At 30.7% G+C, this 15,541-nt stretch overlaps 1 protein-coding gene across 1 annotated transcript; it reads left to right on the top strand.

Moving 5' to 3' along the window:
• Positions 1-11,264: 11,264 nt before the first annotated feature.
• On the top strand, positions 11,265-12,614 carry LOC143547002 (putative WRKY transcription factor 75). The gene is made up of 2 exons (XM_077038528.1): positions 11,265-11,657; positions 12,270-12,614. Exons 1-2 carry the CDS (start codon positions 11,299-11,301, stop codon positions 12,445-12,447), a joined length of 537 nt encoding a protein of 178 aa, XP_076894643.1. The 5' UTR covers positions 11,265-11,298; the 3' UTR covers positions 12,448-12,614.
• The last annotated feature ends 2,927 nt before the right edge of the window (positions 12,615-15,541 follow it).

The following is a 15,541-nucleotide window of genomic DNA, read 5'->3' as shown; positions in this document are numbered from 1 at the left end:
AAACTTTCGGACCAAAACGTTAACCATTTACATTGTCTAAATATTAAAAGTTAAAAGTTACAATAAGTTAATGTACATCGAACAACCAAAAAACATCAACAAAAGACATAAACACGTTCTTTCATATTAAACCACAATCAACTTCTTCATACATTATATCAAAAGAAACTCATTTTACTTCCCAATCTGAAAATATAATAAAACAATAACATCCAAATTAAATCCATAATAACATATTTAATAATGAGTAAAATTTGAACATTAATAAAGTTGTTTTTATTTAATTGTTGTTTTTATTAAAACAAAATAACATATAACAACAAACAAAGTAAAATGACAACATAAAACATCTTTCTAACTTAAACCATTAAACCAAAAAGATATATAAATAAAAACCTTTTTTGGCCGTCATTTTATAACTAACAAATTTGATACTATTTCAAAACAACCCGATTTGAAATAATTTCAAAATAGTTACAAAATATAAAAAATTGAAATTAGTAAACTCAAAAAATTATGAAATTGTTTTTGATTTTTGACCAATCTTACAACAAACTTTTAAATCACTGACATTAATATTTTGTTAAATTTGCAAAACTTAAAAATGTTTTACAATAAATGAATTCTCAAATAACTTTGGAAAGATTTAAAAATTTTATGTTCTTGAAAATAATTAAAGCTGAAAAAATATGAATACTTAATTTAGAAATAATTACAAAATGAAAATCAAATCGGTTAATCTGAAAACTTCAAAAAATTATGAAAAGATTTTGAAATGAGTTTAAATATGTTAATTAAATTGTTTTAAAACCATTAATACAAGTTAATGAGTTTAACTATCCTTATTAGTTATTTAAACAAATAAGGATAGTTAAACTCAATAAATTGTATTAATGGGATACTTAAACCTTGTTGCAAGTAAGGCTCGAAAATTTATTTAAGTTATAACTTATTCATTCGGTTTTTTTAACAAATAAGGAAAGTCAAAAAATATAAATTGTAATAATGGGATAATTAGGTTATTATTTTGGTCAAACAACAAATTAAGGAATTATTTTATAAAAATGGAAAAAATTAAAAACATAAAAAAGGGTTGTTCATTCGGATTTAAAAAAAAAATAAGGAATGTCAAACTTTATAAAGTGTCATAATTGGATTCTTAAATGTGTATAAATCTAAAAATGTAAACTAATATAGAATAGTCAAAAACGATTTAATATGAATGATCAAAAACGGTTTAATATGAATTGTCAAATACTTAAATAGGTCAGAAATTTATTTAAGTTATAACTTATTCATTCAGTTTTTTAACAAATAAGGAAAGTTAAAAAATATAAATTGTAATAATAGGATAATTAGGTTATTATTTCGGTCAATTCACAAATTAAGGAATGATTTTATAAAATGAAAAACTTTAAAACATAAAAAAGGGTTGTTCATTCGGTTTTTAAAAAAAATAAGGAATGTCAAACTCTATAAATTGTATTAATGAGATTCTTCAATGTGTATAAATCTAAAAATGAATGGTCAAAAACGATTTAATATGAATGATCAAAAACGATTTAATATGAATTGTCAAATACTTAAATAGGTCAGAAATTTATTTAAGTTATAACTTATTCATTCGGTTTTTTTAACAAATAAGGAAAGTTAAAAAATATAAATTGTAATAATAGGATAATTAGGTTATTATTTTGGTCAATTCACAAATTAAGGAATGAGTTTATAAAATGAAAAAAATTAAAAACATAAAAAAGGGTTATTCATTCGGTTTTTTTAAAAAACAAGGAATGTCAAACTCTGTAAATTGTATTAATGAGATTCTTCAATGTGTATAAATCTAAAAATGTAAACTAATATAAGATTGGAATTTATGATAAGATTTTAAATTAGACGGAATATTTGTCACTTAATTGAAAGTTGACAAAAACAATAGAATAATGATTATATTAATATATGTAATTTAATGTATATTATAATCTTATAAATAATAAATATACATGAATATTAAAAAAAATATACATCAATATTAAAAAAATTAAAAAAATACATCTTATTAACTAATGTTTAATCTATGCAATTAGCTTATATGAGTCGGAACAATAACTTGAAATGATAAAGTCAAATATTAATAGTCATATTTTGGAAAGTTTTAATTATAATTTTATAACCGGAAAATCTGAATGGTCTTACCGGAAAAACGAAATAGTGATAATGACGATGATATCTCCGATTTTTATTTAGAAGGTAAAATGAAATATTACGTACATCAATCGGGACAATAACCTGAAATAATTAAGTTTTGTTATAACATTGATATTATGGAAGATCTGAATTATAATTTATAATTGGAAAATTTAAATTGGCCTTACCGGAAAAAGAATAATGATAATCTCAATGGATGGAACTTTTTATTTAGAATCTAGAAGAACAACATGTAAAAGAAAAAAAAAACAGGAAAAATATAAAACTTCAAATAAATATAAAACAACCATTGTTATAGGTATCACACATGAACGGAAAAACTTACCGAAAAAACGTAAAAATGTAGAAATATTAGCTTCATCGCCATTTTTGTTTTAGAACATAAACTGATTTTAAAAAAATCAGTTAACAATGAAAATAAAGATAAAAAGATTAGATCTACAATAACTGGAAGAAAATATGATTTTGCCGGAAAAATATATAGCCTTGCCGGAAAATCATATAACATTGTTGGCCGTTAGAGTGTAATATATAACCTTACCGGAAAACGATTAATCTCGATCTAAATTACCGGAATATAAAAGATGGTGGATGGTGAAGTTAGTAAGCCGAGAGAGAGAGAGAGAGAGAGAGAGAGAGAGAGAGATATTAAAATGATTAGGGTGAAAAATCTTATGGTTTAAATCAATGTTTTCAGACCCGGACGCCTTACCGGGTCATAGGTCGGATCGACACGAGAGGTTGGACCGGACATTAACCCGGATGACGTCATAATTTATATATATATATATATATATATATATATATATATATATATATATATATATATATATATATAAAACTAATGTCGGTTAACATTTCAAATGATTATTTATCATGTATTGATTGCTATATTCTATTTTAGCTACGGATTCTTATATGGATATATATATATATATATATATATATATATATATATATATATATATATATATATATATATATATATATATAAAACTAATGTCGGTTAACATTTCAAATGATTATTTATCATGTATTGATTGCTATATTCTATTTTAGCTACGGATTCTTATATGGACAATTTACTTATGTTATAATTACAAAAACCTTTCATTTGCAATGGTTCTTTCAATATATAGGATTTGTATTTCAACTAATTGAACATCAGTAGTCCTTGGTTGGTTGGCAATTGTTGCATTTGTTAAGTTTATCTCGGGATAGTGCCATGGTTCGATTCCCATCATTAACATCATTTTTGATTTAATAATATACATGATAGGAAAGGAAATAGATTACTTGCAATGATGTGGCATTGATGTGGAGAGATTAGTTGAATGACATGTAAACAATTAACGTGGAGAGGCTAGTTGAATGGTATGTGTACAAATTGTATTGCTTTAATAGTATGTAAAGATGTGAGCTCACATAACGTGCGAATGTCTTGGGTCCACTCTCAACCTCTCATATAAAGAACCTGCTAAACAAATGTCAATTTGGGGGCTAGGGGACCAATAATAACCAATCTAAAAGAGTAAATACACCATCCTAAAGTTCCAAACAAAATTAAGAGGGGGTGGGGGGAGTTAAAAGAAAAAAACCATTTTTTTTTTTCAAAAAGCGGAGCGCTAGGCGCTCTAAGAGTTTTAGGTCCGAAAAACTAAGGGGTGATAAAAGAGCTTTGTATAAGCGAAAAGTTACTCTATGTACAGTTATATAAGCTTTATAGACAACCCTAGTAAATAATTTATAATCTCTTTTCTCTTTTACACGTAATCTTTTTAATCAAGTATAAAATTATAAATTTTTCAAAAGGTTGGTCATTTTTATATATGAGCCTCGTTGAAACCTATTTTTGACCAAATTTGACCCACTTGTTCACGAAGCATCACCTCGATCAAGGTCCCGAGTCAGTCACATTTTCTAAAAGAAGAAGAAAATACTATTTAAATAAAATACATAAATAAGCAACTCCCCAAATCCCTACTGGTTCCGCAATGGTCTCCAAGTGATAGTTACTTGCTACTATACCAATCACTTGCATTACAATTATCGAATCTACCATTTGTAAGTACATGATAATCATAAAAAATATATGCTTGGTGGGTATATTAGTCATTAGATATAGTAAGATGGTACTCAATTGTAAGTTTGTAACTTGTAATTCTATGTATACACCTCTCATGGTTTGATGGGCCACATGGGCCTTGACACTTCATAGTATGGTATATAAGTTTCATAGAGAAAGAAACAAAGGTAGGACTTTGACATATTCTATTTTCTAGACAATACATGGCAGAAAAACAATGAAATAGGTTAGAAGATAGTTATGGGCCAAGATGAACTTAACATTCTTGAAGCTTTTGACAGGAAGTTCATTTATTTAATATATGAACGGACATAAACAACACTTTGTTTCACATTCAATTAAATGAGTTAACACAAACAAGAACACACTTCCTGTTCATTCATTTATGTTCCAGTAAGAGTTGTATACGCTTGTTTGTTTAGCATATCAACGAACAAATGAGATACAAGAGAACAAGTGTATTTTAAATGATAAACCAACTATTGATATAATAAAAACTTTCAAGACACGCTAACTATTTATGAAAACTATATATTTTGTGATAAGTGTTACACCCTAACAGACCCGTTTCAACCTTAAAAAGTTACCCGTTATCCAACCCGACTGTTTGCCACCTCAATATCGTAGTTTTTGTTCAATTCCTTAAAGAATAAGGAGTATAACATATAACATAATAACAAGGATAAGAATGATGTAGTAAAGTATACCGGTCTATTCTCATATGAGTCATATATTCAATACACTATAGGCATTGTATTAAAGTACATTAAATTCTTATGTTCATTTGATTTTGGTTGTTGACAAAATAAAATAATGCACTTATCTAGGTCCATGCTTGATGTGACCAAACTGCTGAATGTTTAGTAAAATCCAAACTAGTATGGAACATGAATTTATGTATTAAAAGTTAAAACAAGTTAAAACAATGAACAATCAAGATAAAGTTACATATCCAATTATCAAACATTACAATCGAGTTAATAAACCCAATCTTTACAGAGACGATACGATTGGATACTTATTGTAACATTCACGATAAACGAATTATAAAAGCATAAGCTGTTTCTTCATCGAAACACTCAAGAGAGCTTATATGGTTTTAAATAAAGCAATAAGCAGGTAAACAATAAATTGTAAGAACAGCTTATATATGATCTAAAAACAACTTAAGAATGCATGCAACTTGAAACACATCACAAATTCACACAAGTACATAGCATGTGAAGCTAAAGTAATGCGGATAACGGGCCATGATCTAAGACCTAGCATCAAACGTTATTAACAACTGACCACAAATTATTTGATTTTTACACATGTATCTAGCCCCAAATGTTTGTTATTTTCTCCATGTTCTTGTCTACCAGCCATAAGTTTGGGACTTCAATTAAATGGACAATGCTTCATGGGGTTATTAAATATCACAATAGAAATTATAATAGGTAAAATTGGCATTCAACTGAATTATTATTACATTAATTGCAGGTATCTTAAATGGGAAATACCATAAAAAACCAACATCATTTTTGCTTTTGTATATTAGAGTCTCTTAACAATTTTTTACACGTTAAAGTCATTCCACATGTTAAATTTGAACAAAAGAGTGGCATAACTTAAAACATAGTATGAAACAGATTTTCTTTCTCGCCCCTTTTCGCCCAAGACCTCGCCCCACTACACTTGGCCTTATTCGCTAAGATGGATCATGGATACTTCTAGAAAGAGTATAAATTGCATACCCCAATGCTGGATTAGATCAGATGTTGAGTATCTATTTATATAATATAAAACTATAAATATTAATAGTAGCGTTAATCATCTCTATTACGCTCTAATTATAGATTTATAGGTGGCAATTAGGTGTTGAAGTGCACGAATATTCAACTTTTTTTTCTAATTTCCAGCACCAAATAAGTTTATGGCTCAAGGTAGACATGTACAAACCGATTATTGGTCAGCGCCTCAACGGTCAATTAACTGGTTAGACCGGTTAATCGAGTCGGTTAGTGACCGATTTTCAAGCACAAAAAACCCTAACTGGTATAACCGAACCGGTTAACCTGAAAAAAAAATTGGCTTAGAAAAAATAATTATAAACCTAAAACCGGTTTCGGTTATTAACCGGTTTTGGGGCCAAAATGAAAAACCAGTTACTAACCACCAGTTTTTTGGGGATAGAAACCGGTTAACCGGTTTGGATGTGCAGCTCTTTCTAGCTCAAGGGGCAAAGCCCAGGGGTCCCAAGAGATAGTGTCCATGGTAGGGTGTTTAATGGATTGAGCCCACATGTAGTGGTCTAAGTGTTGGCCCTTGTAAAGTCCAAAGGTTTAAGCACCCGTTGGGGATAATGGGATATTGCTTGCTAAGCCCACGACAAAATATATGATTTCCATCGATGAAAGCCTATAAAAGTTGCTTATTATAAGCATGGTTGATAAATGGTTGCATGAGTTCATAGATGTAGTAAAGAACATATATGTAGTAATTGACGTTAATCAACACTAACTTAAGTTGTCGACATAAATTGTTGCTAGAAGTAACTTGGCATTAGCAACAACTTGATGAATCAACAATATTTGAGTTACTTCTGACATATATACCAACCACAAGTAACTCGGATACTGTTGAACGGGTTTATGTTGGTAGATTTGTTGGTGACAAAGTTACTATTACTAATAACTGAATAAGTGTCAACCGTTTTAACTGCAAACTGATACGCTCTTTAATGAAGTGTTGTATTGTTTCAAGTTTCAACTTTAAATTTGCAATGGTTCATCAACTATCATACGGAAGTCTTTGATCAGTTTTAGATACACTTTTCTCGTACAGTTTTTCATGATTTGAAGAGGTATTCAAGATAATTACGCAATCCTCATATTATAATACAACGAAGATGGGAACTGTCGGCTGAGAATAGTAGTGACAGTGGTATAACGACATCGACATCTTCGAATTTTCCACATAAATTTGAATGTTATGTGATCTTCATGGGAATATAAAACTAATTAAACAATAATATACACTATTAGAATATTATATTATGGAAAACGAGGGAACATCCTTTGTTTTCTTCACTTTACGTGTACATCAAGTTCACCACCACATATGAATCTTCTTTTACTTTTAACTTTTATGAGCGTTGATAGTGTTTAGTATTTACATCATTTTTACTTATTTGAACCCTTTTCATTTAAAGTGACTGATTACTGGGCAAAAACTGGTTTAACATGCAAATCGGGCGGTGTTGGACCGGATTTCAAATTATACATATATTTAAATTGTAACTTCTTAGCATGTACTTCATATTTAAGTGGTTGTAACATGCTTGACTTTATTGTACTAATTCATGTATTATTTGTTGTACCTTTCGTTTTGTGTTTAGAGACTTTTACACGTTTTGTTATTGGTCTCCATATTATCATAAGTCTCTGGTTATTATCATAGTATCATAATGATTTTGTTAATGTTTTTCATTCAAGTTGTCGGTGTCTTCGTTGTGGTGGTTGGTTGTTTGATTGGTAGTTTTCGACCACACGGTTACGGAGGGACAGTGAATGGCCTGCTGTCAGTTGTCAGGGCCTCTACGGCCTTTATGGTTGTGGTGGACAACGACGATGACTAGTGTTGTTGCTTGCGATTGCTTGGTTACGACAATGATGAAGAAGCGCAAATAGAGATTGATTTTGTTATGGAATTCAATCCTACGTGCAGGGCCGGCCCATAGGGGTGGCGGGGTGGTCGATGGCCACAGGCCCGACACCCGTTAGGCCCGAAAATTTTTTTTTATTAAAATTAATATGTATATTTAATGTTTAAACTTAATCACATGACCACTAGCTTGGTCTAGTGGCAAATGAGTACTACACTCAACCAAAAGGTCATGGGTTCAAGTCTCATTTGAGACATGTTTAATTCTTTTTTATACAAAAAAATTTTACACAACCCAAATTATAACCAAGTAAACTTATATAAAAATTTAGTTGTTTAAACCAACAAAATACTCCTTTTTAATTAAGGCTCACATAAAATTTCGCCCCTTCGGCCCAAAATTATTTTTGCTTTCTCGGAGCCGGGCCTGCCTACGTATACTCTTTGTCTAATCACTTAACTATACTTTTTGTCTAATATACTATACAATGACCCGTGCAACCCTCCATTCCTTTTCTAATTTGCTTCTTCCAAATATTTGGTTTGCTAGTTCACTTGTTAAGACTTCTACACTTTATTCTTTGCATAATAATTATACACAAAATTAAATAATTTCATATTTGTCAATTGTATATACACACATGCATGTATAATATATAGGATAGAGTTTCACCGAAAAATTATTTAACTTGAAAACATGTAAAATTAACGATCTTTAAATTTTTTTTAATTTGTATTCTTTATTATTATTTTATATGTTATTACTATTGTCAAAACTAACGATAAGTAAAAAATGACTACGTATGCAAAGTTTAAACTTGTTTATTATTGAATAAGCACAAATATAAAATTATCCAATTGAAGTTTTCTTAATGGTAATTCACTACTATGGTATTGAAGGTATTATATTAAAGTCAACATTGCAATTGGCCTTCTGGCATAATGGCATGAGAGTGATGGTTAAGACTTGGGATCCTTGAGGTCTCAGGTTTGAAACTTGACTCAAGGGGGTTTTCTTACAGTGGTGGGTTTCCACCTTGATGGTGTTCTTGAGTGAGTCAGGCCTGGAGCGTCAAAATCAGTATGGACGGTTGACATCCCGTCTCAGGAAGGCTCACTGAGGTATTGACTGGGGATCCAAACGCTATTAAAAAAAAATATTAAAGTCAACGTTGGGCAGCACAACATTGGTATCACGGTTCAAACCGGAATTGATATGTACTTTTTTTAGTTTCTTTTTTGTATAACCATAAATATTCACCATGACTTTATTAGTGGCGAATTATTTATTCCAATTTTTCAATTTAACATTAGCGTGCATATTACTTTTATTTTAAAACAAGACACAATTGAAAATTTATTCATTTTTTCTTATCGTTTCTTAGTTTTATATTTATAAAAAAACTGTGTTAAAATATTAAAATATAAATGCATAGTCATAAGAAACTAAAACATTTAATAATGAATCAGTGGGGGTATTAAATATTTGACACGATTTATTAATGAAACTATTAATAATGTGCATCGTATAAATTGAATTTATAGAAAAATGAATACATGCCTTATCAAATTAATTTACTATTTACTTGTTTTTTCTTTTCTGTCATTTAAAAGAACACGTGGAGGGAGATAATAAAATTACTACTATATACACTTTTTAGAAGTTATATTAATGTTGTTAACAAAGATTTCGGGATCTGTTATTCTATTTTTCTGTCTTAATATTTATTTTATTTGTATTATAATACTTATCACATGATTCATATTACCATACACACACATAGGATAGAATGGTGATGTAGCAACACATTAATTAATTATAATTAATAGTATATTAAGTTTTGAGGAAGATGATTAAAACGAGATGAAGCTTTGTGAACATGAGGTCTAGTTGACGGAGCACTTGTATGTATTATGCCAATTTGCTTAATCGGTTTAGAGTATCATTACAACTTGGTGTAAGGTCCTGGCTATTTTTGCTTTCTTTTTAATTCGGGATTTGTTGGAAATGCACAAAAATTCTCGTTTACAAAAAAGGTGGCAAATGTGTTCCATGCAATGTGCTTAACAACAACTTTGTGCATTGGAAAACAAGAAACTCTGTGATATTTGAAAAGAAACTAATTTATATATGAAGTACGATTGGGGATATTAGAGCTTTAAGTTTTTTGTGAGTAAAAAATCAGTTAAAATGGTCGGATTTAACGCGAGAAATGTGAAATATTTTAATCTCAATCGGATGTAAGGGTGTAATGGGTGGTAGTTAATAAAATTTTAAGTTTGTTTTTGTTCTTTAAAAGAAGAAATAAGATGAAAAATAAATGTGTATCTAATCCAATTATCCATAATTAATTTGGTTTTTTAGTTGAGTTCTTCATGATGACGTAAGAAGTCCTTATTTGACCAATCACTATCTATTTTAGTTGATAATATGTTACAAAGCATAGTACTGATTTTGACAGTTCACACGGTATATTTTATTTCCACGATCGTTTATTAAAAATTCAAATTATTTTAAACTTATTATATAAATACATAATAGTAAAAAATATATAATGATATGTATGATGTTTATATATCATTCTAAACTATTGTAGTTATGTAAACAACAAACTCTACTATAAGCCCAACTCGTGCTTAGACTTGTTTAGAAAGAATAATTTTGGAATCTGTCACAATACTAATATTTCTTTTGCAAACACTTATACTTTAAATTAAACTACCTTGTAAACCATCTAAATATAATATAGAGAAAACAACGGATTTCGTTCATGTGGTTTGTTCAAATATACGGTTTTAGTCCAATAATTTTAAATTTACAAATTAGAGTTGGGTTTATTTGAGCAGAAAAAGAACAACACACTAACAGATTTAATAACCAAACTTAACGGGGTTAGTGAGGTCGGGTTTAATTGCAAGTGAAATGAAACCACATAGACAAAAATCGTAAATTTGAAACTATAAAACTAAAACCACATATTTGAACAAACCACGTGAACAAAAACCGCAGTTCACTCTATAATATAAGAACCAAATCTATATATATATATATTAAATCAGAAAATACAAGGTATAACATCCTAGTTTGTCGTATCAAATACTTGTCAATTGTCACAATAGATCAACACATATATGTATCCTTATCTTTTTAATTAATATTCAAAAGAAAAAAATATATATAAACAAATTAATACGGTACCCTTCATGCACAAGATATTTTTCTAATATAATAATAACAATAAATAAACTAATAATAATTATAATAATATTAGTTATCTAATTCGGTCACCTTTATAAACCCTATCTAACCTTGCATATCTTCACCTCATCACAACCACCTTCCACACGCCATCTCTCTAAAAATGGAAAGCTATACTTCAGGTTATCCCTACAACTACTCATCTTCATCTTCACATCTATCACTGGATCTAATGCATGATTACTCTCATGCAAGTTATAGTACTAACGATGACTACGAAGATGATCATGACCAGAAACTTGGTTTATATGGTAAACCTCCAAATTTTGGTTGTGATCATGAAGTGGCGATGGATTCGGGATCCGGATCGAGTATGATTCATGTGAAGAAATATAAAAGTGAGAAGAAGACTAGAAAACCTAAGTGTGCGTTTCATACCAGAAGTCAAGTTGATATTCTGGATGATGGTTATAGATGGAGGAAATACGGTCAAAAAGCGGTTAAGAATAGCAAGTTTCCAAGGTTTGGTTTTTCCTTAATAAGGTCTTAATTATATGTTTTGCAAATGATATTCCAAGAATTTTTGTGTATTAGATTGTTTTGAGCCTAGAAATAGTTTTGAAATTTTATACATAGATCAAGATTTTAAATACAATTGTAATATCAAATTGTCTATGGTGTTTATAATTCGAATTACACTTTAAAGAACGAAATTTGAATCGAACTAAATAATAATATCAATTTTGAATTGGTTTTCGAGTTCTTAAATTTGGTTAGCAATTGAACCAAATTTTGGATTAGGTTTTCAAATCGAATTCGAGTTTTTGATTTTTCGAACTTATATGACATGAATATCTGAATTTGAATTACATATACATAGATATACACTTTCTTAATATAAATTCATTGCATATATGTTGTTTTCTCATAATTTGGTTTATTCAAATTAAACCTAATTCGAATTCACTTTCAAATGCCAAAATTTGACTAGTTTGAAAATGACTCGACGAACTCCTCTAAAAGTTACCTAAAGCCAAGTTATACAAACCTATTCAATTCAAATTTTATCATTTTGTTTTTGTTTATGTTACTATTACAATCAGTATTAAGAGTTGTGTATAAAATTTGATATAGGAGCTATTATCGATGTACACACGAAGGATGTAACGTGAAGAAGCAGGTCCAAAGGTTATCCGAAGATGAGGAAGTTGTTGAAACGACTTATGAAGGAACGCATACACACCCAATCGAGAAACCGGACAATAACTTTGAGCATATCTTGGCTCAAATGCAAATCTATTCTTCTTGCTAGTTAAAATAGGAAATTGAATAAAGCCTGAGAAGGTAGCTAATTAGATGATTAATTAATTTTGTAATGCTTTGATTTTTTTAATGCTTTCTGTATTATTATACGGTGTTTTGTTTTACAAAAGTTATAAAATATTTTGACAACAAAGACTACTAAAATACAAATTTATGTTATCTTATTTATACCAAGTAAAGCTTATGAAAACCCCGTGTACACGTATTACAACTATGACGTACATCTAAGTTGGTTGGTTGGTTCGAATATGATACATTTAAGAAGTGAACTCGGGTTTATCCTCATCAACATTACGAAAAAGTACTTGATCTATATAAAAAATAAATAAATTCATTGTACCGCATGGTGGAGTTGATTAACATATCACATGGTGAGTTGGTTTAACGACATAATGATATATTTAAAGTATGAGGTATATGTAGAACATATTGTCCAACGACCTACCGATATATTAAGTTTGGGCTACAAATACGTTAGGTAATATGTAAAGTATTAGGGCAATATAACGACCTAACACATAACAATTATAAAAGTAAAGAAAATTGGAATACTTACATTATCATTGATTTTCCTATATTCTTCAAGAATTGTAGTCTTCAAGTACTAGGAGCTTCATAGCTTTTTGAAGAAACACTGATCCGCTTCTCGGGTATGGGTCCTGGATCCAGTGAGTCCACAGGGTACAATACGATAATTACTACCACGATATGAGTAAGGCTTCCTAAAGTCCAGTGACCGGAACCTGCAAAACAGACACCGTGAGTCTCGTTACAGGAAGGACAAGATGGGGGGTCTTCCTGTAACCACCCTCCGGCGTGAGAATGAAGAAACACTGATCCGCTCCCCGGGTATGGGTCCTGGATCCAGTGAGTCCACAGGGTACAATACGATAATTACTACCACGATATGAGTAAGGCTTCCTAAAGTCCAGTGACCGGAACCTGCAAAACAGACACCGTGAGTCTCGTTACAGGAAAGACAAGAGGGGGGTCTTCCTGTAACCACCCTCCGGTGTGAGAATCAGTAACGTTCGTAATGAAGAAAGTACTGATGTATAAAGACTAAGTGTAGTCAGAATATATGTGAATGAATGAATACCTCATACTGTTTGACAAGGTATTTATAGCCGAAGGATGATGGAAGATAATTGGGGCAGCTGTCCTCTTCTAGAAGATCTTTGATAACTGTCTGGACACGTGTCTTCTTGTGATAGGTTGGGCTATACGTCCTATGTGCATGAGTATAACAACCTGGACACGTGTCACCAGCTGATAGGATGGATCGCACCCTGACCATGTGCACGGTTATAACAACCTGGCCAGGTGTCCTTTGTTCATTGGTTAGTATGTCACGTATTCCCCAAGTAAGAATCAAGAGCCTTCTTCTAGAAAGCATTTGAATGGTGACAGCTGTCCTACTGGCATTATCCTCCAGTTATTTATGCGGACATGTGTCTTGTCCCGCGGACGACTTTTGAGGTTGTTCAGATGCTTCCGCGCGTATTATGAGGACGTTCCTCCTCTATCTTGATATGCGGGTGATCCGTTTGTCCCGCGGGTGGCTTATAAGAGCATTCTCTATGACCCGCGGGTGGTACTTAAGGGTATTTGGGTCTTTTTGGTACCCTACCTCTACACTTTTCAATTCTTTCATCTCTTACTATGCCACACATAGTGTTTCAACTCTCATTATACTCTCAAGAATACCAAACCTACATTAACATATCTAGAATTATACCCGTTGATACAATTATTAAGCCGTAATACAATGAAAAGCTTAAAAAAATAACAATTTCTTGGCAATTTTTCTAGCTTCGGTTACACGTAAAGGAATATATATAAGTGGTTCATCAGCCTTCTTTGAGCTAACGCTGAGAATGTAAGTTCATAGAGCATGCGTTTCTAAAGAATAATCAAGATATGTAAAAACAAATAAAGAACTACGAACCACATGCAAAATCATATACGGAACTAGGATATGAAGATAAACTAAAACGAAAGAGATACATAATAGACATAAATAGTTTAAGCGCGATGAAGGGAGATGAAGTAATACACATAGTCAATGCAATCCTTTTTACTATAAGGGGTATATTTAAACGACCATCTCTAACACCCTCTAATTCTACTCTTAAATGACTGAGTTAAATCTACATCAATATCTACCATGAGACTAGTGCCATCAACCGCTTAAAAAAAGAACACTTTTATCACACATCTTTATACAACTAAACTACACACCCTTTGGTACTACCAGAGTCAAAATCACGTGTAAATGACCGTTTGACGGTGAACTTGTAAGAATTTAAAATACCATCTAAATCGCCCTTAATTGACATCCTCTTTAGATGTAAGTAGATGCATCTAATATTGTCAGAAGCAAAATGGTTAAAACATATGAACACAAATTTTCTATTTATAAAGGAAATGAATTCATAACATTAATCACACTTATTTTTTAATGATATAATTATATATAAACAAACGAGTGCAGGTATTGAATTCAGTATCATCGACACTAATTTCATACTACTGTAATATTTTGAGTTTTCGGTATCAATACAGTTCGACTCAAAAATGATGTTTACCAAATTTTTATCTTTGATGTCAATATTGTATTGGTACCTACCAGATATTTTCGATACTGACACCGATAACAAACTTTTGAAATTTTTAAAAATTTGGACGAGCTCTGTTTAAAAAGCTCGAGGCTCCAAAGTTCGAATAAAAATAGCTAAAAAACTTGATTTGAAACATCCTGAGGTGAGTTTGCTCATTTTTGTAACTGAGCCAAAATCGACATAGGCTCGGCTCGATCATGGCTCGGCTCGTTAGCTCGATCTTAATCTCGTTTAACCTCAAAATCGAGCTAGAGCATTGTTGAGTTGCCCCGTTTAATTTTGAGCCCGAGCTCGAAACCACCCTGGCTCGACGCTCGACTCGTACTCGACTCGTAAACCGCCCTAGATGGGCACCGAGCCTGTCTTTAGATGTAATAAAAATATATGCGTGATTATAAAACACTCCACATATCACAAACACTCATCATACAAAAAAAAATGAAAAAAGCATAAAAGAATAAT

Source organism: Bidens hawaiensis, unplaced genomic scaffold (genome assembly GCF_021521415.1).
Source record: "Bidens hawaiensis isolate Kalapana, Puna unplaced genomic scaffold, B.hawaiensis_p1.1 tig00014542_1, whole genome shotgun sequence".
NCBI lineage: Eukaryota > Viridiplantae > Streptophyta > Magnoliopsida > Asterales > Asteraceae > Bidens > Bidens hawaiensis.
The sequence above is the reverse complement of the archived record's forward strand: the minus strand, read 5'-3'. Positions and strand labels throughout refer to the sequence as shown.